Source organism: Pogonomyrmex barbatus, unplaced genomic scaffold (genome assembly GCF_055798465.1).
Source record: "Pogonomyrmex barbatus isolate J1 unplaced genomic scaffold, ASM5579846v1 scaffold5, whole genome shotgun sequence".
In the NCBI taxonomy this organism is placed as follows: Eukaryota; Metazoa; Arthropoda; class Insecta; order Hymenoptera; family Formicidae; genus Pogonomyrmex; species Pogonomyrmex barbatus.
Genome location: NW_028297149.1, coordinates 10,341,134 through 10,366,369, shown reverse-complemented (window position 1 = coordinate 10,366,369; position 25,236 = coordinate 10,341,134). Strand labels below are relative to the sequence as shown.

At 32.6% G+C, this 25,236-nt stretch overlaps 4 protein-coding genes and 1 long non-coding RNA gene across 5 annotated transcripts in view; 2 read left to right on the top strand and 3 right to left on the bottom strand.

The window, feature by feature from the left end:
* Window positions 1-15,019, top strand: part of LOC105431364 (4-vinylanisole receptor-like) — a 69,454-nt gene extending 54,435 nt beyond the window's left edge. Inside the window, exons 4-13 of the mRNA XM_089081916.1 lie at window positions 8,364-9,254; window positions 9,404-12,135; window positions 12,300-12,419; window positions 12,603-12,720; window positions 12,838-13,087; window positions 13,191-13,313; window positions 13,483-13,573; window positions 14,064-14,200; window positions 14,388-14,520; window positions 14,750-15,019. Coding sequence (XP_088938042.1) covers window positions 11,992-12,135; window positions 12,300-12,419; window positions 12,603-12,720; window positions 12,838-13,087; window positions 13,191-13,313; window positions 13,483-13,573; window positions 14,064-14,200; window positions 14,388-14,520; window positions 14,750-14,800 — 1,167 coding nt within the window. The 5' untranslated portion in view covers window positions 8,364-9,254; window positions 9,404-11,991 and the 3' untranslated portion in view covers window positions 14,801-15,019. The remainder of the gene's footprint in view (window positions 1-8,363; window positions 9,255-9,403; window positions 12,136-12,299; window positions 12,420-12,602; window positions 12,721-12,837; window positions 13,088-13,190; window positions 13,314-13,482; window positions 13,574-14,063; window positions 14,201-14,387; window positions 14,521-14,749) is intronic.
* LOC105431328 (uncharacterized) lies at window positions 3,164-7,843 on the bottom strand. Its single transcript, XM_011645440.3, has 3 exons — window positions 7,518-7,843; window positions 7,244-7,445; window positions 3,164-6,964 (listed from the first exon to the last, which is right to left on the bottom strand). Exons 1-3 carry the CDS (start codon window positions 7,817-7,819, stop codon window positions 6,686-6,688), a joined length of 783 nt encoding a protein of 260 aa, XP_011643742.2. The 5' UTR covers window positions 7,820-7,843; the 3' UTR covers window positions 3,164-6,685.
* A 148-nt stretch (window positions 15,020-15,167) lies between the features above and the next one.
* On the top strand, window positions 15,168-20,265 carry LOC105431363 (odorant receptor 13a-like). The gene is made up of 9 exons (XM_025219396.2): window positions 15,168-15,875; window positions 16,293-16,418; window positions 16,482-16,602; window positions 16,874-17,135; window positions 17,621-17,743; window positions 17,989-18,079; window positions 18,606-18,742; window positions 18,955-19,087; window positions 19,157-20,265. Exons 1-9 carry the CDS (start codon window positions 15,732-15,734, stop codon window positions 19,205-19,207), a joined length of 1,188 nt encoding a protein of 395 aa, XP_025075181.2. The 5' UTR covers window positions 15,168-15,731; the 3' UTR covers window positions 19,208-20,265.
* On the bottom strand, window positions 19,687-23,277 carry LOC148935445 (odorant receptor 67a-like). The gene is made up of 8 exons (XM_089081794.1): window positions 22,304-23,277; window positions 21,904-22,023; window positions 21,654-21,771; window positions 20,850-21,123; window positions 20,484-20,600; window positions 20,294-20,384; window positions 20,092-20,228; window positions 19,687-19,861 (listed from the first exon to the last, which is right to left on the bottom strand). Exons 1-8 carry the CDS (start codon window positions 22,457-22,459, stop codon window positions 19,687-19,689), a joined length of 1,188 nt encoding a protein of 395 aa, XP_088937920.1. The 5' UTR covers window positions 22,460-23,277.
* An 86-nt stretch (window positions 23,278-23,363) lies between these two features.
* LOC148935444 (uncharacterized) lies at window positions 23,364-25,148 on the bottom strand. The gene is made up of 4 exons (XR_016140429.1): window positions 24,770-25,148; window positions 23,895-24,020; window positions 23,765-23,807; window positions 23,364-23,661 (listed from the first exon to the last, which is right to left on the bottom strand). It is a non-coding gene; the product is annotated as an uncharacterized LOC148935444 (long non-coding RNA).
* Between the last annotated feature and the right edge of the window lie 88 nt (window positions 25,149-25,236).

Sequence of the window (25,236 nt, the reverse complement as noted above, 5' to 3'; positions counted from 1 at the left end):
GTATAGAGCGGTCGGTTGAGCGTTGAATAGCTTGTGAACTGAGTTTTAGTAATGTGTGGTTTCTCCTTAACCCCCTTTTTGCGTCTTTTACTTCTCACTTGCGCGCATCCCGCGTGCCATTATATTATTCCTATAATTTCTGGCGGATCTGCGTGACGTGAACTCATCTGCGGCGTAACACCTCTTTCTTTTCGCTGCGCCTCGCCTCGCTTCGTCTCGTCGTTTTTCTATCGTCTCGACTTCTTTCTATCGCGCGACATTATACACCCCGATGCAGGCTATTATGAGGTCGTATTTATGTCACGCGTGTAGAAAAGTGCGTCGGGGCGAAACGTCGACCTCTTAATACAATTCCGATGCGCTGCGTTTTTCTCTGTCGTCCTCAAATTATAACGATTATTCGTTTTCACGTGTCCAATCAATTTTTCATTAAACGCAAATTTGTTCTAAAAAGTAGATTAAAATAAAAGAAATGTGTCAGATACATAAATATTTAAAAATCGACGATGTCGATCTAAACATGAGGAACGTACGATAGACATTTTCGAGATCTTATAATAATTTCTCTTTGAATTTATATCAAAATAAACTAGAAATTCATTCGGATTAATTTCCAAGTTAATTTTCATGAGATTTAATACTTAATCTACGAAGACAGAATTTGGCTGTTATTTTAATAGTAGGATTTCTATAGAGAAATAAAGAATGCGTTTGACGATCAAGCCTCGACCTTCGGCCGAACGGCGATCGAAAACCGGCTATCTCGTGCGTGGTGCAGTTTCTGGATGAGCAACAAGTTTCTTTGAACACGCGCACGTCCTCCGGGGACATCCTTACCGAGAACTCAGATTATTATATCACAACGATCGGCAGTGTGGCGGCACTTATGATTTATCGGACTGCTCTCGCTCCAGGAAGGCCTTCTTTTTTTCTTCGATTCCTCGCCGAGCATTGGTTGCGCGCGATGTCGATTAAGCATTGTTAATTAGCACATTTGAGTATTTTTTTTCGTTAAGTTCGTTTTATGTTTTTGTTTTGCTTTATAAGTTTTAATAAAAATATTCGATTTCTTTTTAACGAGTTTTTCCAAAGATTAATTCATAATAACTGATGAATGCAAGACTAATCAGTCGGCGTATCAAAGCGCTCGTTTATTTTTCGGCACGCTTCTTCCTAATGGAAAGCATGAAATCAAATGACTAAGCAGATTAAGATGAAAATTGCCAATTAATTCTAATCGTTGATATCTTTTATACCTTGTTTAAATAATATTATTTATTGATGGAATAATTATTGAAATAATTTTTATATAAAGCATCACAGTATCACAGCATAAAGAGTACGCAATTATATGAAATTAAAATTAGAAAATATAAAAAATATAGCAGATATTTACTTTCAATCAAAAATTTATTGTTTGGCGATTAATAGGTAAAAATTAAGAATATATCGTTAATTATATTATGAAATGTATTAATGCCTCTCTTTTATGAAAAGATTATTGCTGTTTCTTTAAAAAAAAGAAAAAAATAATTCAGATCGGCGCCAGAAAAATTTGTGGGATAAATTGCGTCGGCGCCAAAGAAACCGAATGAGACTTTGATCATACGATCCTGCGAACGAATTAGACTGATTTTGATAATCGGTTCCGCGCATCCTCTTGTTAGTCAACGATTGCCCCGAAAGGATTAACGAGTTTCCGAGTGGGCCGAGTGTCGAGGCGATGGAAAAATCCGCTCGACACGGAGTCAGATGGCTATAAAATTGATCTTCGTCCGGGGTGTCGACTTTGACACCATAAGGGTAGCGAAAGGTGTCTCGAAATTTTCGGTTTCTACATTGCCTCGTTGTACCTGCAGCCTGGAACGAATCGTTTCTCTCACGGGACGCGGCGGAAGAAAGGTTGCGATCTAAATTTGGTTTCGATCATCCGGATCTTGACACTTTCAATGTACCTAAAGTAAATCTTCTTTAAACGTAATATAATATTGATTAGTCGGATCTTCTTTTGTAGAATTTTATTAGATTCGTAATACTAATGATTGCAAAAAAATTTGCTTGCTTTTAACGGATTTGTCAAATGAAAGATGAAAACGATTTATCATGCTAATTAAAATATTTAGGAAATATCCATTGTCAATCAAAACTTTATAATCACATAAATAATTTATAATTTACTTATAAATTAATAAATTAATTAATTGGCAAGCAACAGAAGACTAAATACAGAAATGTAAAAGAAAACCAAAAAGTCATACACAATTCATTAAATATTAAAACAGACAACTAGGAATACAAAGAAAATAGGAAAAGGCTAATCGAATCTCTCGAGTCAATTTGTTTTCCTAGTCAAAAGAGCGCAGGATAACGCGCTTGGCGCAAATTGTGCCTGAAATCGATTTTCAGCGATCCTTTCGATGCTTGACCACTTTTGGTCACGCCCTACAACCGAATGACCACTCGGTCAAAATCTGTCTCAGACAGCTACCCGCTGTCTCTTCGTTTTCTTTGGGAATGTATCCCTTTTCCGCCTTTCTTTTTCCTAACGGGATATTATCCATGTTTTTTTTTTGCGCAAATCTAATATCAAAAACTAAAGGCGCAAATATATTATTACAGGATTATATTAATAATAAAAAGGTCCATCAACTTGTTATTATCAACAATATTTTCATCAAATTAATTAGACTTTATGAATATTTAGATATCGACTCTAGATAAGGAGAAATAAAATCTTATAATAAAAAGTGTGAAATAAATATTCTGTCTTTAAATTAAAATTATTTCTTCGATCTCGTCACTCACAGTAAAATGTTTGTGACACGAGACCTCACAAAAAATGTTAAATATCGTAAAAAAAAGTTTTTACCTTTGATACAATTCGTCTCAAGAATGAAAATCCCATTTAAAGCATTTTATCGTTTAGCAAATATATCGGCGATCTTCTCTCGTAACAGCCCGCCGAAACGCTGGTCCGTCCGTTCAGGTAATTAATGATCGCTAATTACCGGACATCTGGTGCTGGAAGGGATCCTTATTTACGACAGGAAGGTGGACGTCCATCTAGAGAAAAAAACGAAAAAAAAAATCATACGAAATCGCTAACGAGCTCTATTGTGGGGCACGTGCCGCTGTCCGCCTACGTATCTTGAAATGTGACGGATTTCTTTTTTTTTTTCTTTTCCTCCTGATTTCGCCAATTTGACGGAAGGAGAGAGAGCTCGATCAAAATCTCCGTTTATACTTTGTCCAGTTGTTTGTCCTTACCTCTTTTCAAAGATCGGTTCAGACAACTCTCTCAATCTTCCATATCGAATCTCAATATAATTATAATATTGAATTTATTTTGAAATTTTATAAATTCTAACATTCATTTCATCATTTTGCTAATAAAATAATTTATCATAATACACAAAAAATAATTTTTTCATGCTATATATGTTTTTTAATATTTATTATTTTTTATATTTTGTCACGTTAAAAATTCAAGAAAATGAATTCTGGTCTCTCGTTTTTTTTGTTTGTTTAAATATCTAATTAAAACGTTAATCTACCTTCCATCTATGAAATTTTTTTATTGGTCCTTCATATATCAATTTTTCAAGGGACAAAAGTTATAATTTCTCGGCAAATGATCAGAATCTCAAGTTCGAAAATTCGCATGTACTAATCAAATAACAGAATCGCCGAGAGTAATTCGACGTGTGTTAATTGACCACTCGGTCGGATCAATTAAGGTGTACCTGTACCTTTTAAAGACGCTATGTCATATTCTCACACGTACACACTCTGACATCTCACTTGTGTCATTCGCGACCATGTTCCCCTTTCATGTCCTGTCTTCGACGGGTCTTATCGCCTTCTTAGGACCATCGCCAAGATCGCCGTAAGGAATGTTGTTCGTTCGTTCCCGACATTGTCCAACAAGCGTTCGGCACGGAGTGACATTCTCTTCTCTTCAAATTCGACATATAGCGCAAGAATAGCTACTTTAAAAAAAAAATTTTTTTAAATATTAGTACAGACTCATTATGAATATAATAAAGTAATGTTTAATAATTATTTAATTATTAATCCGAATAAAAAATTAAGATGAAAAAATATATAGAGAAAGAAAGAATTCTAAATTTATATTTGTTTCCAAATTTATATTTGATATAAAAAAAATTTTTTAATTTATAAGCAAAAAGGTTTCCTTATAAATTGAGCACAGTTGTTCTAATTGCAAACGGTATGTATTTCAATATATTGTATTTACATGTTTCGAACAATGCACGACAACAGCTGCTGGTTGTCATATGCGCAACGCTATATTAATTTGCGTTCGTCCGGTCGCCTCGGAAGTGAATGAAAGCACAATTGAACAAAGAACAGAACTCACGATGCGAGTAATTAGAGAAATAACGGAGCAGCGTCTCTCTACGCTACGAGGTATGACGTTCTCACGGTGTCAAAAAGATATTTTGCAATAGATGTACAAATGTATATGTCGCGCGACTTGCATGGTCTCCTGAAAGAGAAAGCGGCCGCTATGTCAAAGACCGTGCGTGATGACAAAACCGAAAATAATGACTTTCGCCGTCGGAGGAAAGCGCACGTGAATCGTTCGTATCCGGAAGGGGCTCCCGAAGAGAGGAGGGAGATTTCGATGAGGAAACGGAAAGGTGGGCAACAAGTGCGTGTGCCGGTCACGCGCCTGCGTGCAGAACCGGAAAATCGACGTTTATGCACACGAGATGCACCGGAAGAATGCGGTATAACATCGTGCATCGCGATTTATTCTGCTTAATCATCACCCAATCGGCACAGCTGATGTATTTTTGTTCCTTTAATTTTAAGCATCTACGTCACACAGAATACCATGCCATATCATGTTTTAAATTTGCGGATGACAAAAGTTGCAAACATTTTTCTATTTGTTATTTTATTATACAAATTATTATTAGACTATTCTCTAGAAATTTGTGTAAAATTTGAATTATTTAAAATTTGAAATAATTTATAGAAAGCACTTTTAATTTCCTGTCTGTTGTCGCATTCAATTTTCATTTATAATATAAAGTGGTGACATTTTATCTATCTTTTTTTCCAAGTTTCATTCTTTGTATATAGGAAATAGCATTATTAATAATATATTGCATTTTTTATAATTTTCCTTTTCTTACAAACACAGCTCTTTATTTACAATAGTATAAAATTATTATTTGATATAATTAATATTATTACAATCATTTGCATTATATAATGAATGTATCGACTTATGAACTAATGATGAATACTTTTATTTATTTAATTTACACATAATACTACTATTTATTTAATATACACATAATGCCACTTATTTATAAAAATCTTTGGCCGATCATACAATAAGTTTTGCGATTTATTTATCATTATTCTTTACAATATTCTTTTTGCTTCTTTGGCATTTTTATTTAAAAATGATCAAAGTCTATAATTATAATCTTGACTAGATACAATAATAATTACAAATTTACAATAAAGATTTAAAAGTTTTATCATTCGTCAAACAACAATTTTATTCTTAAATCTAAATTTATTTTTGCAAATTAAATGAAAAGAAAATAATTTTATAACTAACATAATAATATAGCAATATCATAATTATTGTTTAATTTTTTTGATGGAAATAATTAAAAAATTTCATCTTTATTAAACACAGAATTGATGATATGTAATATATTAGCTGAGATAAATATAACATATTTTTAAAACTGCTACATATACATGCAAGTACATAAGTATACGCACAATGAATTTGTTTTGCCATTTTCATGCTTAGTCTTTGGATATTTAGCTGTTTCTTTCTCTTATATTCTACAATATGTAAAAAATTAAACAGAGACACACATGTTCACATTGCATATGCGATACACACTCAAGTAAAAAAGAACTAGAGTTACTATTACTTTCAATATCTTAATTTAACGCAAAAATATATTAGAAATATTATAAATTAAACTATAAAAAATATATATTTACAAAAAATCTCAGCATATTATATATGTATAAAAATCGTAATTAAATAACTTATTTAAAATGATTCTTCGTATAATAATAAAAATAATCATTACAGCAAAAATGCGTAATATAAAGACATGTGATTAGATTTCAATGGATAATTACTTAAAATGAATATGATTTATGGATGGATAAGACTTTTTGTGCAACTTACGGAATTCAGTCTCATTACATTTTTACAATGATCACTATAAACGTCTTGTTACGTTTTAAACATTTATTAAAATATTACCTGTGCGTTTTGTTATTAATTTTACATTTTAAAATTATACATTAAACTAATTCTGGCTAGCAATTATTTCTAATTATTTTATTAAGCGTCTCAGTTCCAACATAGTAAATTTTAATGTTTTTTGAATTTTTTTTTAATACTTTTCAAAATCCTAAATTGAAGAGTACAATAGAATAATGATCTGATTTACTTATCTGGTTTACTTCGCAAATGTTAATTTTAAAATTAAAATTAATTATTGTGTTTTAATTAAAATTTTCTTCATTTTGTTCTCTATTCGTCGTTATTGCATCGAAAAATTTATTTATTTGACAGGCGATCGGATATACATTTTTTTTTAAAAAAACGGTACCGGGATATTGAAAGGATGAATCGTGCACACGATACTTGCTTTGGCTGCGGGATCCGTGTCTATCTCTTGCTGTCGTGTCTCTGTAAAAGATCGCACAAAGCGGCTATATAGCTCTGTGCCATCTGCAAAGTCTCGAACTTGCTGAGTTTGTGGTCGGTCCCGAGGTTCGGCACGACCTCGCGTAACTTGTCGAAGGCGTCGTTCAGGCCGTTCATGCGACGTCGTTCGCGTGCATTCGCAGCGAGACGTCGACGTTTCAGCACCGTCGGCGACGGCGGCACGTCACGGGATCTCCGTCTGCCCTTCCGCGGACTCACCGGTGGCGTCGTTGGCATTTTCTGAAAACAATGCAGGTCAGAGTTGGATTAGAAATACATAACGCACTTTAATTAATGATGACCAGTAGTTTAAATATATATTTTTAATTCTCTACATTCTAATTTTCTACTTTTCTACTATGGTGGAAAGGTGAAATAAAACTTAAAAAGTATATGAAGTTACACGGTGTTATAGTGAGTTAATTAATATTCATACAAGATAATAATCCAGTTGTCCCGTTAGATTACAATTTTAATTAACTTTTAACGAAGAAGACAATGGATATAGTTACAACCTACCTGCGTCGAAATAATGGGCTCCCAGCAATTGGCGCGCGGTTCGACGATCGTGAGGATCGGCTTGCTGTTCTCCAGGGGTTGGTATCTCGGTTCCTGAGGAGGCGTTTCATAGCAATATGACGGCTGATAATCCATTGAGCTTTCTTCGTACAATGTCGATCGCGGCGAGGTAATCCGATCCATCGTGTGCGGCGGCTCGTACCTACAAAGATGAATTCTAAAGTGATCATCTCAATAAAAAATTCTCGATGAAATTTTTAGCCGATATCTTTACCTTTGCGGAGTGACGGGCGTCAGGACGCCGTAAGGTCCTCGATCGTATCCTTCCGGAGTCTTCGTGTACTCCGACACCACGTCTTTGGCGTAATCCAGCGTTTCGATATCTCTTCGCGGTGTGAGCTCGTTCTCGTGCGTGCAATTGTCTCGATACGTGATTCTCGTGGAGTCATAACTCGGAGAATTGTACGGCGACGGGTACAGGGGGTCGTAGCTCCTCGCTGAATTTGGATATGCAGGTGTTATCATGTCGGATTGGGTATTCTGATAATTGCAGTGATGATTCGATAGCAGCGCCATGATTGAAAAGGTTATTTTGTCGACGTGCTACAACGAGAATATATCTCTGCACGTAGCTAATACTTCATCGGAGTTTCATAAGTAAGATGTAGCGAGAGTAATCTCCTTTTTACTCGTTGTAAACGAGATCTTCACGACATTTCTTCTATAATCTTCTTTCATCAAATCTTCTCGATGTCACGCTGAAGAGAGGGTTGAAGCACAAAGTTTGATCCACATTCCATCGAATTCGCCAACGCAACCAAGTGATAGCTCTTAGACGACATAAATCTGCTCTTATAATACGAATTCTAATTCAATAATTCACACCGCGCATAAATGATCCCGCGAAATGTTCTCTTCGGGTTCTCGATTTTTATGATATGATTATCATCTATACTTGTTAATCATGCGTCAAGTGAAGTATAATATTGAGGGAGAGATCTTTTGTGCGCGAAAAATATCATGTATCATCCGACACATCACCTACGCGAAATCAACCCGATAGAATTTTCGACAATAGTCCTTCACTTCGTTCCTTATCGACCTTGTCTTCCGCACGTAGGTGAAAAGGGAACATCGAGGCTAAACTGTCAGGCGGTTGACGGTCTGGTCGACGGGAGGACACCAGGATGGACATCACAGTCCCGATCCTCACGATGTAAAGGCTCGAGTTCGAGTGCGCCCGGCGCGTGCCAGAGCGCCCGTCAGCAGATCAACATATGGTTCCCACCTTGTTTTCTACCTATCCCTATGGGCGATACGTACACCTGGCAGCGGCTCATTCGGACTCCTTCTGTATCTACCCCTCTTCTCTTCGAGTTCTTCGACGTCCGTTCCGCAGGCACGCCCGCGCCGCGAGTCCGTCCTACCTTCGCGATCCACCAAGAAACGATCGGCGGCCTGAAAAAGAAACGAGCGCGGGTGTTCTTTGCGACGAAAGTTCATTTTTCTATTGCCGGCGAGCGCTCGACGAAGTAGAAAAATTCTAAGATTGAGATTCATTTATTTTTATGTACTTTCGACGAGGTAAAATCGATAAAGATCGAATTTTATCCGCCGCTACTTCGATCTCGTTGAAAATTTACGCGGACGATGAATCCATTACAATATCGCGGTAATATTTTTGACTTTTGCGGCGATGATTGGGAGGCGAACTAACCGCGACATGCGGAAATTAATTTTCAATTTCCGATTTCTTTCTGCTCGACGTTCAGATCGTCACAACGACCGACGGCGGAACGACAGATGCTTTCATAATAGAAGCCACTCCATGTGTAATAACTGTATACGCCACATTATATTCGTGGTTTTTTTGTTTAGGTAATATCAAAAGAAGACAAATGCAATGAGAGGAAATCGAGCATTCACGATCCTTGCAAGTGCAGGTTTTCGTCGTTTATAATCTGAAAATGAAATAAAAACGCACAATTAATTGTTTGAAATTCTATTGCGGGTAAAAGCGAATTTTTAATGATCGTGTTTAAATTAATAAATATTATATAAATATGCAAAATATATATTCGTGTGTGGAGATTTTTGATTCGCACTTTCTATAAGCCACATCAATCTCTACAATTTTTAATAGCATTAAAATAATTGCAGCAATATTTTCTGCATCTATTCCGATCGACATTCTGTAGAGGAATCATATACGAAAGATGATACGAAGATGCCGACAGGAGGAGAAGGGAGGGGGACGGTAGTAGAACACAACGGTCGCGTGCTACTACCACAAGGCTGACCCCTTCGCCTTAAGACAATTAGCGATATTCATCTCCTACGGGGATCTACCCCTCATATCCCAAAACGATACGGAACGGACTCAGAGACGCGCGTGGCATTCATCTACGAGCGCATAACGAGAGGTGCCGCAAGGTGTCGGCCAGCCGAGGGCGGGAGATCTCCGGGAGATAAAGAGGCGCGCGGCGCCGGAAGGAAACCCTCGAGGAGATTGCGACCGAACCGAAGTTCCCGCATTCGGCATCCTACCGTAACGTTGAGACGCGTTAATCTTATCGGCGGAATCGGAACTTTAAAAGGCACGAACTTTAAACGTGACGCGACGTCGACGAGGAATTCACTATTATTTTCCGAAATAATAAAGTAGCTTTTTCTCTCGTGCGTTATGTCGTTATTTGTGCAAAAAAAAAAGAAAGAAACAACACGCAACGACGTTAAATGGTATTTATTGAAATATGAATTATCAAGGTTCCGGTGAAAATCGTGGAAAACAGTGAACGATTTATTAATGAGAATTTTTGAAATGAATTGTAATGAAAATTGTGAGAAAATTGTGTTGCGTTTTTTTTTTTTTTTACTGAAAGTGCAGCTGTCTTTCGATTTTCTCGTTGCGAATGGAATGAAAGTGGAATGGATGTTGATTGAAAGCTAATTCTATCTCTCTTGTAAAGCGATGTCGTTGATAAGGAACTTTTAATAACCTTCTACTAAGAATCGCGATACAGTTTGAAGGAAGGTGTAAGGTGTTGGTGACCGAAGGCGGGAGATCTCGTGATAAAGAAGCCAAGGGGAAGAGTGCACTCGAGAGGAACAACACCTTGCGCAACTGGGTGAGTGAAGTAGTTCAATCAATATTGCCGAATGGACATTTAAACACATCCGATGTAAACATCTTGCTAATGTTCAATTTTGATATTCGACTATGTTGAAAAAAAAAATAATTTTATGCTGAAATTTTAAATTGCTTTGCTTTTGAATTTTTTTTTTTTCAAAACAGATACAACTCATTTAGCATCTCTTGATAAGAACTCCACAGTTGTGCACGCTGAATAATGTAACCCGCAATTTTTATTTGACTTTAATTACATTATAAAACTATTATAAATCATCTTTTCTTTTAATTTTGACAAAAAAATTCGAAAGCAAAGCAATATCCAATTTTAATGTAAAAATAGCAATAATTCCAAAACAATGCATTTTTGGATTTACATGTTAATTTTTTTTTTTTATTTTTGATTTTCCATTTATCTCTCACGTGATTAACCTCGACTTATGGAACATTCTGTATATTGGCAAATATTTCACAGCGACATGCTCTTCCGATCTCGGATAATAATTTTGACTGTGGTCATGATTGAAAGTATCCTCGTCATATAGTGATTAACTTTTCGTCAGCTCATATCCAATTCCACATCCAATTAGAAAGTCCATTCGAGGGTGTGCAGCGTGTGACGAGCGCATGATAGATCGACTGTTGCTGTTTGCAGTTTCGACACTTTACTGCTTTCGAAAACGAATCCTAGAACGTACCATAGAGCCATATGGCATTGCAAGAGGCGCGTGGCGAAATCCTTGACGTATCCACCAATTTCTCATTATAACGCTCGAAATCGTGCTGTGCGTCCATTCGCTATGCTATGCTAAATTCAATGACAATTTTGTATATTTAAAATATATATATATATATATATATATATATATATATATATATATAGTATGTACAATATGTATTTAAACATTTTCTCGCACCGTTTCGAGAACATTATTTCTCGAAGATAATATAATAATATATATCGAAAGTATATTTGTGCAAACTTTAATGTATTAACATTATGGTAATAAAATCGTTAAATGAACGATTTTATTTTATTTAACGTCTGTAAAAAAATTGTAATATTTATATAAAATTATTAGAGCGGTAAAAATATTAATTATACATACCGAGATGAAGTGTCTCATATTTGTGATATTTGAAATGATATTTTTTGTTAGTCCGTTTTTTAAAAATTTTTGCAAAAAGGATTGTGAAATTTTAGATCAGACATACGTATCTTAGATACACGATAATAGAAACATTGACATCTTGTCACTACTGTTTCTATATTCGAATATTCGATTATTCGTGACAAAATAAATGAAAATTGATATTCTAAGACTAAGAGATTAGAGAAACGCTTCGAAAATTAATACCTTGAATCGAAATGATAGGTAATACAAAGAAAATTACGCTCTGAAATTACGATATTATTTTGAAGCAAACGTCAAACCGCAGAATTAGGTATATACCTTTCGATAATCATTTGGCTATAAGTACGTAATAGGAACAATTGCTTTAGAAGTCGTGTTACACAAAGAATTGTTAATATTGTAAGATATTGTGTGTGACTGGACGATGTGATAAAGATCGGAAAGACCCACGATGCTCTTAGTACTCCGTTAACACAAGTAAAATGGATTTCTTTGATGGGTACAACTACAGAGTCAATAAAATTCTGCTATTGGCGATCGGTCAATGGCCTTACCAATCGTCCAAGACGAGTCACATTATACTTATCGTCATAGCAACTATAGTTTGCTCGCAATTTCTCACTAAGGTACAGTGGCTACTGACACTCCGGCGTTAATGTTTATTTCGCCGGAGAAGTGGATCTGCAAGCTAGTATTCTTATGGGGAATAAAATGTCACATCAAATTGACGAGACGTGTCATTTAATTGAATTTTTTCGCACGATTATTTTAATAATTAATTTATTTCAAGATATGTGGCATGGTTGCCTACATTCACGATATGGACATCGTGATCGAGTGTCTCATTCCGATAATGGTTGATGTATCAGGTATGACGAAAATGTTGAATTCCATACTATGCGTAAATGAGGTACGTGTAAATATTTTTTTAATACTGTATTTCGGAGCAATTAACGTAATTTATGATACAATTTGCTCTATTTGCAAATTGTTGCAATTTATATTTAAGCATACCGTCAATTTTAATTTAAACAGTATTTTGTATCCAAAAATAATTTTTTTATTTAAAGATAATTTATAAGTAAATTTATAGATAAGAGCATTGCTCGATCGAATACAAAATGATTTCAATTTGTTGAGAAATTCCAGTGACGTAAAACTTCTTCAAAAATATGCAGATAATGGCAAAAAATCCTCGACCACTTACATTTGTGAGTAAATGACTCAAAAAAGAAATTTGTATTTGATTAATTAATTTGATTATCTATTTATTTCTAAATTTATCTTAAAAATCTAAAAAACGTTTATCTCTAAAAACTTTTCTTCAGGTGTGATGTATATGTTAACAGTAGTATTTATGCTGATGCCTTTTCAACCGTTAATCCTTCGAATGGCTAACGCTACAACTCGGCCAATGTTGCATCGAGTCGAATATTACGTCGATATGGATAAATATTATTTTCCAATTTTGATTCACGGATATTTCACGGCCGTGATTTGCGTTACGACCATCGTCGCGACTGACGCGATGTTTGTTATATTTGTGCAACACGTTTGCGGGCTGTTTATCGTAACTGGGTGAGTAATACCCATGTCTCATGGGATAAAATCCGATAAAAATTTCGCTTTCTTATCAATTTTTGTTTTTAATTTTTGTTACAATTTTTCGTTATCCTTGAAGTTCACGGATAGAACAAGCGATACAGGAAATACACTCGATCGGAGATGCCAATCCCCCAGTTACGAAAGATAAGGCGTATCAAAATATGATACAATGTGTTCACAATCACAGAGCAGCTATAAGGTTTGTGTCGTTTGCACCTTTGATCCGTTGTAATCCGAATACACTGCTTGTTTTGGCATAAAAAATAAATTCGAATTGTCTGAGAGTGAAAGTATAGGATTGTATTTCGTTTAATTTTGCGGTATCGCGTTCGTGTCATTTATTTTTATCGTGATGCATTTGAATCAAGGTTTGCCAATCTTATGGAACTTGTGTACTCCAAGCACTTTCTATTCCATGCCGGGCTGAATATGATAGCTATGAGTGTTACGGGCGTTGCGGTATGTGCGTTTTGTACGTATTATTATTTTAACTGCAATAGTAATAATCGTTGATTGATTTAATAGTGCGTTAATTTAACGTTCATAGATACATTTCGCGAATCTAAGATTAATTTACATATAAATGCAAACAAAACTTTTAAAAGAAATGCAAACAGGCACATTGTTGCGTATAACAATTATTATTAAACTTGTCATATACTTGGTTATCTTATTTTATTATTTAGGATTACACGCGTTTGTAACAAAACTTCAAGTGACTAGCGTCACTTGAAATTTCTTGAATGTCTATTTTGTAATTTAACAAACAGATTGAAATTCTGATTTTATGATATCTGAAATTCTTAAAGAAAAAAAAAGATTTGTTGAAAAATATACATTTTTACTAGAATAGAAATATCCAGAGGTCCGAAAAATTTGTGCAATCTTAAGTTTAAAATATGATTTTTATAATTAATTATCTGGCCATAATTAACGTAATGTTGTTTAGGCTGTGACAAAATCGGACGATCTGTCTGAGCTTCTTAGATTAGTAGCAGTGTCGTGCGCGTTACTCTTTCATCTATGCTTTGAATGTATTAATGCTCAGAGATTAATGGATTATAGCGGGTATCTTCATGTCAATTTGTACGTATGTTTTTGCACATTAAAAATGAGATATTTGGATATCAGCAATGAGCGAGTTTTGTTTTACAGCATATTAAATCCATCAATTTGTGGGAACACAAATTGATAGATTTAATGCGCTATAAAAAAATACAATTTGAAAGCGCGGCTTAGAAAAACGTGAGCGGACTTTTCAAAATAATTCCAGAATAAATTTAAACTGGTACGATGCGTCGCCCAGGACGAAAAAACTTGTTCTTTTCATGATGATGAAAACGCAGCCGCCTTGCGTATTAACGGCCGGCGGTATGTTCGTTTTGTGCATGGAAACATTTGCTACGGTAAGATAATTTGTTTCAAATTCGTAAAAAAAGAAGAGAAAAAAATCTATACGTGTAGATCTAATGAGAAAACGTAGAAAAATATATTAGGTTTTATATGCACCTCACACCCAAATAATTAAAAAAATAATTATTTTTCTTAATTAATCAATTTTGTTTCTTAATGAATCAATTTTAATTTCACGTTTAAATTATACTTACAATGTTAATTGATAACATCTTCTTCAAGATTGTGAAGACTGCTGTGTCATATTTCACTTTCCTACGCTCGGCGCATTGATGGGCTCAACTTTCCGAGGCTTGATGTGACAATGATATCAAAGTAATCATCGATTAATTAGATCTAGCACTGACTGGCATCGGTTAGCTAGAAATTTCTATCTGAAGTTAAGAATAATCTAGAATTATTAAATATATTTTTATAACATCAAAATTACTAAATGAATGCGAATTACATAATATCGTTATTGATGTTATAAATACATTATTTTCTATAAAATACCATTACTCTTAACAAATATTTTTTCGATTAATATATTGGGCGGAACAATTAACCTTATCGGAATATGTATCAAACGGTTTTCGAAGGCAAAGTACGATTTGATTTCTCAGTTTCTCTCTATATTTTCATATTTCATATACACGTCGTCTCTAACTTCTGTGTGGTTGAGTTAAAAATGACTCTTTTAATATTATACGCGCAACGTAATTGCGATATCCAGCGAATACTATAGAAATATCATGAAATATCATGTATGAAGAAATATTCCCTCGGAAAGTACGAAAAGGAAGCAAATTAGGTCCTAGAACGATACTATTATGAAACGGAAGGTAGTGAATTGACATGAAATTCGCGCCGATCTCTTCCTGTATGAGAAACGATCGGGCGGTTCATGCGAAGCGTTGTGTATGCACTTTTAACTTTCCGCTTTAACTCGACCGCTTAACTCAACCCCCTCGCATTGCGCGGGGGTCGTTGAAAAAGACGTCGCGTACAAAGCGTTGAGAATTTATCTCTTTCTTTAAACTGTGTATCTCATACGTGTGTATGCGCTACCACATATCGATTTGATTCCTTCCGCGGTGCAATTTTTCTCAATTACGCCGTCCAAACGGAATGCTTAACGAGGCCAGTGAAGGCTTCCTCCCGGCGCATTGCGCTTCCTATTTCGTTGCAAGCGCAGTGCTATACCCACCGCAGAATCGTCAAGATGGACAGTGTTCAAGGCCAATATATGCGTATCAATCAGATGTTAATGTGCCTCATTGGTCAGTGGCCGTATCAGGAGGTTTGGGAGAGATTTCTCATCCAATTTGTCTTCGTGCCCGCGGTTTTTTCGCAGGCGGTTCTTCAGGTAAACCTTGAATCCCTGTTATACATGAAATATAAATTTTTATAAGGTTACTAGATAATTTATTGCGAAATAAAAAATTAATTGAAATTAAAAAAAAAATTAATTAATGTTATAATTGAGAATGCACGTATATAAAAGATAAATAATCGAGAAAAAAATAAATGATGCTGCTCGAGCAGAAATTATATTTCTTTGATAAACTTTTTGATGAACGATAAATCCCATATTATGATAAAAATATGTCATTAAAGTAAGTATTAATAACTATTTGCAATTTCAAATAATTAAATGAGAATAACATATTTCTCAACAAGATTAAAATTATAAAAAATTTATATTATTGTTCTCCAAAATATTAATTTACTTTTATAATATCTTAGATTAAATATAGAGTCGAAACTTTAAAAAATTTTACAGGGTGGTGGCATGATAACTGCTTGGTTCGCGGGTGACATTGATGCGTTTATGGAGAGTTCATCGCCCTTCGTAATTAGTTTAATGTGCATCTCTAAATATATTAATTATACATATAATCATGAACAGGTATGCTTCGAAAATGCGTATAATCTCTTTGCTAATATTGAACGTAAATATTCATAAATATAGATGAAGAGACTTACCGTTATAATGGCGGATGACTGGAATATCTATTCCAAACTTAGTTACGAATATGATATTCTTTGTAGAAATTACGCGATGGGCAGAAAAATCACGATTGCTTACGCAGGTAAAAATCATATTAAAAATTTCATAATTTCTTTTAAACTTTCCACGATCGAACTTAAATTAAAAAAATCTAATATATATATATAATGATATCAATTGCATAAATTTTAAACATGTGTAATTCATATAAAAAGTATTTTATATATATAAAAAAATATATTGAATGTAAATATTTATTAAAGCTAAAATATTTCGTGTATATTCTGAATGTATAAATTGAACGGTTAGTACAAGTGTAAGAGTACGAGTCTTGATAAATGTATTATTTACAGTCTCTCTGTATGGTTCAATGACTCCCTTTCTGGTTGTCCCGGTGGTACTAAACACAGCCAGCTTCATGGGGCTGTACAATATTTCCGAGGGTAGACCCTTGATGTTCCGCACGGAATACTTTGTCGATTCCGAGAAATATTATTATCCGTTGCTGGTGCACTCGTACATCGGCACCCTCGGATTCGTCTCGATCGTCGTGGCAATCGACTCGATGTTGGTCTTTCATATTCAACATGAATGTGGGATGTGCGAGATCTTGGGGTAACTCCGTAATAATGGCACTTTGTAAGACCGAACAACATTTTCATTCGAATCGCATCCTTTGTGTATTTTATGTACTCGCGTCTACACATTGTGAGATGTGGTGAGAAATCCGTTCATTGTTTATCTCATTTCATCTTAATATTTTATATCTCGTACTGTCACACGTTTTTTTATATATTTTATTAAAATCTACGGTACATAGAAATATATGTACATCTTTGTCGTGTAAACCGATTATTGTTGAGCGAAGAGAAAAAAGAACGATTGCGGAATAAATATTTGTCATTGGTCATCAAATGTCTTATTAATACCCGAATTCGTTTCATTTATACTTCATGTGAAGAGTATTGTATTGATATATCATAAGATAAAAATGTCGATATTAAATAATAATATTAATATTCATCTGCATCTCAATTGATTTTCAACATTCCTGGACTCGACTTATGTTTAAGATACATTTATCAATGAGTATGTTTTAGATATCAACTAGGACAGATTGTTGATGAAGATACTTTAGACATAAATTTGTATCCAAGTAAGAAAGAGGCTGCGTCGTATATGTATATTAAAAATTGTGTAATCATGCATAACCACATAATAGAGTTAGTATTTTCAATCATAATAATTATAATATATTTTTTGCTGTCTTTTTATATGTGCATAAAAAAAAATGTAAATTTTAGTCACATTAAATTCATTTATATCATTCGTTTGACTTCAAATTTAATGCTTTTGCTTAATTCTTTTTATATTTGATCAGTGCACTATATATTTTTTGAAATTTATACTTTGTATACATATGTATATTTTTATTAATAAATCTTATTAACTTTTTTCGGTTATCAAGATATGCTAAACGTCTCGAGACTGCAAATACGACGTCGTATTTTTTTCAATTAGGTTTCAATATGATGGGTATGACATTCACAATATTCCAGGTTAATTTTAGAAATAAAAGCATATATATAAAAGCAATAATATATACGCAATAATAATTATTGATATTGATAAATGTTTCTAAAAAATAAATATTCTAAAATTGGGTAATTAATCAGTTATAATTTAAATATTAAATATTAAAGTATTAACTTTTAATTAAATTGAGATAATTTCAAACAAATTAACTTTTAAATTCAACTTCAACAGTTATTGTTTAAAGCAGAAATTTGATCTTTTTAACTTCCCCAAGTTAATTTTTTGTTTCACTTTTAATTATTTAATTTTATTTAATTGGATAAAATAATAAATTAAAAAGCTTACATTTTAGTAATACAAATAATGTTTTTTAAAATTAATATTTAATTAAGTTAATCTTTTGTCTATGTAATTTTTAACGTAATTAAATTAATTTTACGTTTTTTACTTAATAAAAAAAAAAAGAAACTCACCCAATCCTGCTTTAAATTATAACATTTACAATTATGTGCTTTATTATAATAAAATGAATTTATATTTACGAGATAGGCGGTGATAAAGTTGAGCGATCCAAACGAAGCTTTGCGATACGCATCGTTTACAGTGTGCTTGCTTTCCGTTCTCTTCCTCGAAAGCTGGCCGGGTCAGCAACTATCGGATTATACCGATAAAATTTTTGCATTCACGTAAGTAGCAATTATTTTATGTAATTTCTGAAAATGATTAATAATGATAATGATTAATAATGATAATAATAATTGATTAATAATAATTAATAATAATTCAGACTTTAACAGATTATTCGGTCTATGGAATCAAATATAAATACATCAAAAATAATTGTAGATAATTGTGTTTTTTAACGAAAAAAAGAAACATTCTGATGTCGATCTTTCAGAACTAATGGAAGATGGTATCAGTCTTCGCTGAGAGTGCGGAAAGTCATTAGTATTATGCTGTCGAGGAGTTATGTGCCAATCAGGATAACTGCGGGCAAACTGTATACCTTGAACTTGGCGAATTTTTCTGCAGTAAGAAAGCTCCTTCGAGTGAAATCAGACATCGCATTATCATATATGTTGACACGTCGTCTTTTTAAGGTTGTACGAACATCATTCTCTTACTTCACTGTTCTCTTGTCTATGCAATGAGCAAATCTCATGACAGCTCATGAGCACTATTACTGATGACAACGATTGACTACAAGCAATTGATTTATTATTATCTTTACTTAACGACTCCTAAGGTATAATTGAATAATCACAATGTTGATTGAAAAATCTGAGGTAATATCTGTGACGATGATAGATGATGACGACTTGGTGCATACTCGATACACTTAAATATTCTTGCCGTAATTAGTATTCATGTAAAAAACAGTATAAAATATTTTGGCACAGCGATTGCTTTTTTTCTTAGTTTTATTTAGTTACATAAAATATTTGCATGGAAGATACAAAACTTTATACAACAAGATACATATCTTCTAATTAATGAACGAGTTATTAAATCACCTTGGCTATTAATATGTCTTTGAAATTGCTTCATTACATATAAATTTTTATTGCATGGATCGCAGAAGCATTAAATATGAAAAGCCTGTACGCATTGCCTTAAATAAAATTTCATATCAGTGGAATTGTTCTTGTTTTACAGAGTCATTTACACTCACCGCGTTAAATGTCACATAGGACAGAACGAGAACCTTTCCCGCAGTTATTGTCAATGGTTTGTTACTTCTCAGCATAATCATTATCAGAAGTTTTTGCGAAGCTATAGGCATCTTGTACCATTCTAATTTGTATCTGGAAGTACAAATCATTATATTATATTATTAATACGTTTATTCTGAAATTAATTCTATTCTTAGGTTTACTTGAAAATCTCTGGAGAAAAAATTAATTTTTATGATTATTATTAAAAAATCGTGTAATTAATTCAATTAATTTTTGTCTAATAAATCTGTAATATTTTAAAATTATTATGGGAGATTTATGATTATTATTAAATGTTCTTTGAATTTTGTCAAACATACGCGGAGTTGTACACTTTTTCGTTGCAGTCTATCATTTTTTGACCTTGCCAGTTTTCAAAGAAAGTATTAAGCACAAGTCCGCTCAGATAACTACCGTATGGCAACATGCGACTAATGTTCTCCGGATATGCCATCACCTGAAAAAAATTTAATAAAAATAACTATATCTGATTTTACTATATGATTATATCAAATAATTTACCTGAAATCCTACGATACTTAACAGTGTCACATTAATTGTCATATGCAAGAAAAATGGTAATCTATATAGCGATTCTATAGCCCTCGAAAATCTGACATAAATGTACATACATGAAGACATATATCAAATGTTACTATTATCGCTTATTTATGAAAATTATGAAAATTATTGTTTAAAATAATATACTAACTGTATTGCTTCTGCGTGTCTTCGAATACCGTACGTGATATGCAAATAACATTTATTCTGCGTGGATGTCATTATATTGTCGTCATCTTCAAACTCAAACGCGTTTTCCAAATGATAGCTGAAGTTCAATATCAATAGCATTGAAAACGAAATTTTATATATATATATATATACATAAGCATAACAAATAATGTATTTTAATGTTAATAATATACTCTATTAATATAATTATAATTAATCATAAATGAATGCTAAATGAATACTTTGAAACGAGTGTGTTAATATAAATCTTTTGAATTCGTAAAGATGAATGAATTCATAAGAATGATTAAATATAATATTTAGTTTTCGGATCTATTTAACTTACCATAGAGCTGCAAATAAACCACAACAATGTTGGACAGATGCCAAATACAGGATGTTGATCGCCACTAATATAATTGTGAAATATATTTCGCACATGGACCCCTGTATATAAAGTGGAATATACTGCATTTGTAAATCAATCATGTAATTGATGTGACGAGTCGAATCCCAAGTTTCTGAATCCTGTGTTTTATTTGATGCATCTTCCGCGTTATAGAGAAACATAATCACTAAAGGTGTGAACACATAAATCACAGTATATACACCTAAACCACCTAATAGAAAAAGATATAAAAAAGTATTAAGATTTTAGATTTTAACAAACGTGTCGTGTTATAAATTTATATAATTAAAATATATTAAAATATGTGTTGGAAAAAAATATTATAATTGCAATATTGTAAATGTACAAAGTAAAAATTTTCTTAACAGATAATGACGCACAAATTTTAAATCTAAAATTACATAAATTAAACGACTATTTTTTCAACACTAGAAATATCAAGCAATCACTTTTAACTATTTTTATTTTCTAAATTAATATTTTTTTCTTCATATATTAAAGATATAATTTTCGAATTTTCTGACTTTTTAAAATTACTCTTTTTGTTTTAATTGAATATTAAAATCATAAAAAAGATTTTAATTTTATTTTTGATACTAAAAAAATGTTAATTAAACAAAATAAAAATAATAAAAAATAAATTCAGTTTACTTGAAATAAAAATATGTTATATGCTGCATAATGTATAATAGAAATGTGTTCTGTGATTCAATATTATTATTATTCCACATCGAATCTTACCCGCATAAATAAAGCCGAATTTTCGTGCGACCAATTCGTTCGAATGCAAGATTTTAGCTTCTTTGTCTGCTTTCGAAGAACACCAATGTTCGTGTATCTTTACAAGCAACAACTTGATCTGTAACTTAAAGTTAACTTAAGTACGACATTACATGATAATATTTTATTCTTAATAGCTTTAATTGCTCATTTTAATTGCTTTGTGTTTTAATCAAGACTCAAATATTTGATTGTTTTTTTATTTACGCACCTTAGGTAATTTATACACTGTGTAGATTAACTTAATCGTTGATAATAAAGCATAAAATAGCATCGTCAAACAGTCAAATGTTTCGAAAAAATCTGGCCACACTTCAATCGTACACATAGACTACATTTATCACACAGATTAATAAAATCTTCTAAATTCCATAGTAATGTGTACAAAATCGTAAGAAAATCGTGCATTATGATTTTCTCAAATAAAACTTCTCATTTTTGTTGAAATTATTAAAACAAGGAAAGAGATAGGATGTCATATAATTTATATTTTTCGAATAAGAAATGGAGATTAAGCTGAAAGAATCATGCAATGCATGCTTTTCTTTGTAAACCTGTACACAATACTTTGAAATAATAAAGTACTCGCTCTCTGCCTCTTTCACATGTACCTCGAACACAATTGTGAATCCGAAGAGTGCTGCGAATACGGCATACATCGCGTAACGTATGTTCGATGCTTGAAAAGGCCATATACCGCATACAATTAATAAAATGCGAAGATTGCTATAGCACGATTCTCGAAAGAACTCGTCGACATTATGCATCTTTTCCCTCGATGCTCGCTACTTCCTGATGCGAGCAAAATTTACATTTGACTCGTGGAGAGATATAAATTGTGTCTCATAAAAAATTCCGTTTAATGTCGATTGCTGTGTATGCACACACTCGCTGTCAACGCATTTATTCTTACGAAACCAATATTGCTATTAGGGCTGTTTCACTATCGATCGCGTAATTACAAGATTGTACGAATTGTAAAATTGCACGACTACGATTGTAAGCAGTACCTTTGCTACGAGTTTTGTTGAAATAGTATATATATCGAAAGACAGCAGTTTTATAAAGGTAGACAGTAGTTTTATAAAGGTAAAAGAAGCTCTCATCGATTTGCTCTACTATTGGCACTAATGCAAATTTTCCGCTTTGCTCGTACCTATGTTAATATCGAAGACATCGAATGTATGAATTGAACTCTTATATATTTAGCTCGATGCCTTTACTTGATAAAATATTAGAGATCATTTTCTAATAGAAGAAAAAGTTGAATAAAAGTTAGAATTATATTACGTTCAAGTTATTCAATAATAATTAATTATAATATAATAATAATTAATTATAATAAGTAAATTATAATATAAGATTTTGAAAGTTCTGATTAGAATCTTTATAATATATATTTTACAATAATAAGATATTTTCCAATAACAATATACGTAAAAAAAATAATTAAAATATAAAATTATTTTTAAAATATGCAATATAAATATTTCATAAGATTACTGCAAGGATATAATTTTCTATTAACAATCTATATTATTTATAAAATTCTGTATATTCTGATTATTTTAATTATTTTTATTAAGCCTAACTATTAAATCCTAAGATTTGACAACTACTTGTTAAAATTATTTCTTTATTTATTTATTCTTATTTAATTACACTGAAAATTTAGAAGATCACTATTTATATATTTATATAGTAAAAAATGTACACACTTTTAAGTAATTTAATAAATTGTTGCTAAATAAATTAATGTTTTGATATCTTCTAAACGTTATTTATTATTTTTTTATTGTATAAATCGTAGCAGCATAAAATACTGAATGTGAACTTATGCAGATTCATATTTCCCTGGAATCTATCATTTTCTGACCTTGCCAATTTTCAAAGAAGGTGTTGAGTAGAAACGCGCTTAGGTAACTATTTGTTTTAACAGATGATTGATGTCTTTCGTACTCGTTATCACCTGAAGAAATGTGTGATTTTTTTAAGATTAATTATCAAGTAGCAATATTGAATATACCTAAAATCCTAAGATACTCAGAACTGATATGTTAGCTCCGACATACACGAAAAGAGATCCTGTGTATTGACTCGATGACGGTGGAAAATCTAGCAGAGTATACATAAAGATACAAATAATCATTCAAATTACTATATTTATTAAAATGATAAATTATTATATAAACATATACTAACTGAATCGCTTCTGTATGCCTTCGAATACTGTATACGATACTGTATTCGAATAAAAGTTTACTCCTCGCGGTCATCGGCAAGTCGTCTCCCTCACTTTCAAATTCGAACGCGTTTTCTAAACGATATCTAAAAGATAAACACGAATATTAAAATACAATACGAATATAATACGAATATTAAAAACAATTTCGAAACGGTAAATTTATCAGGCTCATTTCAGAGCTGCGAACAAGTAATGCTGAACGAGCGTCAGATACAAGACGTCAAACATGATCATCAAGATTGTATAAAATACATCGCATATGGCGGTGTGCATAAAAATTAGAACGTAATACGTTTCCGTATCAATCATATAATTGACGCGGTACGGTGTCAATCTCACTTGTGCGTCATGTGCAGTTGACGGATCGTCCTTGGTGGAGTAATTTAGTTAACAATGTTGTAAACACGAAGACAACAGTATGACAATGAGTAAGATATCTATGATGTAGAAAGTGTCATGCATTTTCATGTTCTCTTGTAATTTGTGATATCGCCATAATAAAAAAAATATATCAAAAGCGCAAAAAAGATTAAGAAGATTTGATAAAAATAAAAAATATTTTTTGTTATACACACATAGCACATATTGTTACGTATAGAGCGAAAAAATTTATCTGTATAAGCGTAGCCTAATTTTCGTCCGTACAATGCACATAAATGCAGAATTCTGGTCTCTTCATCCTTTCGGGAATATCAATACTCTTGCATTCTCGCCAAAAGTATAGCGATCTGCAGCTCGAAGTCAATTTAAATTTATCTCACGTTGCTCGATTTAGTCGTTCCAGCTTATTTTCCGATTTTAAATTAAATTAGCATTATTCTTATCTACATACCTCCGGCAACGTGTGTATCGCGCAGGCATATTTTATCATTGACACCACGCCGAGAACTAAGAGCGGTAGACAGTCAATCACTTCTAAAGAATCTGGCCAAACCTCAATTATACTCAGCACTACAAATTTCGACATCAATTAATATCACTCGCGTGATACTCGCGTATACAATCGATCGCATCGTATTAATTTCATGCAGTGTCCTTCATAACCGAAGAAAAAATCGCGACACGTTTTGGATTTTCTATTAATAATTGTCACTGTAGCAATAAGTAATATGATTATCGAGAGAGAAATGTTTATTGTTTTTAAAATTTTTAATATATATATGTGTGTGTGTGTGTGTGTGTGTGTGTGTGTGTGTGTGTGTGTGTGTAAAATCTAAAAACATATTGAAAATTTTATAAATATTTCTCTTGATAACAATATTATTGCTGTATATTATATATATATATATATATATATAT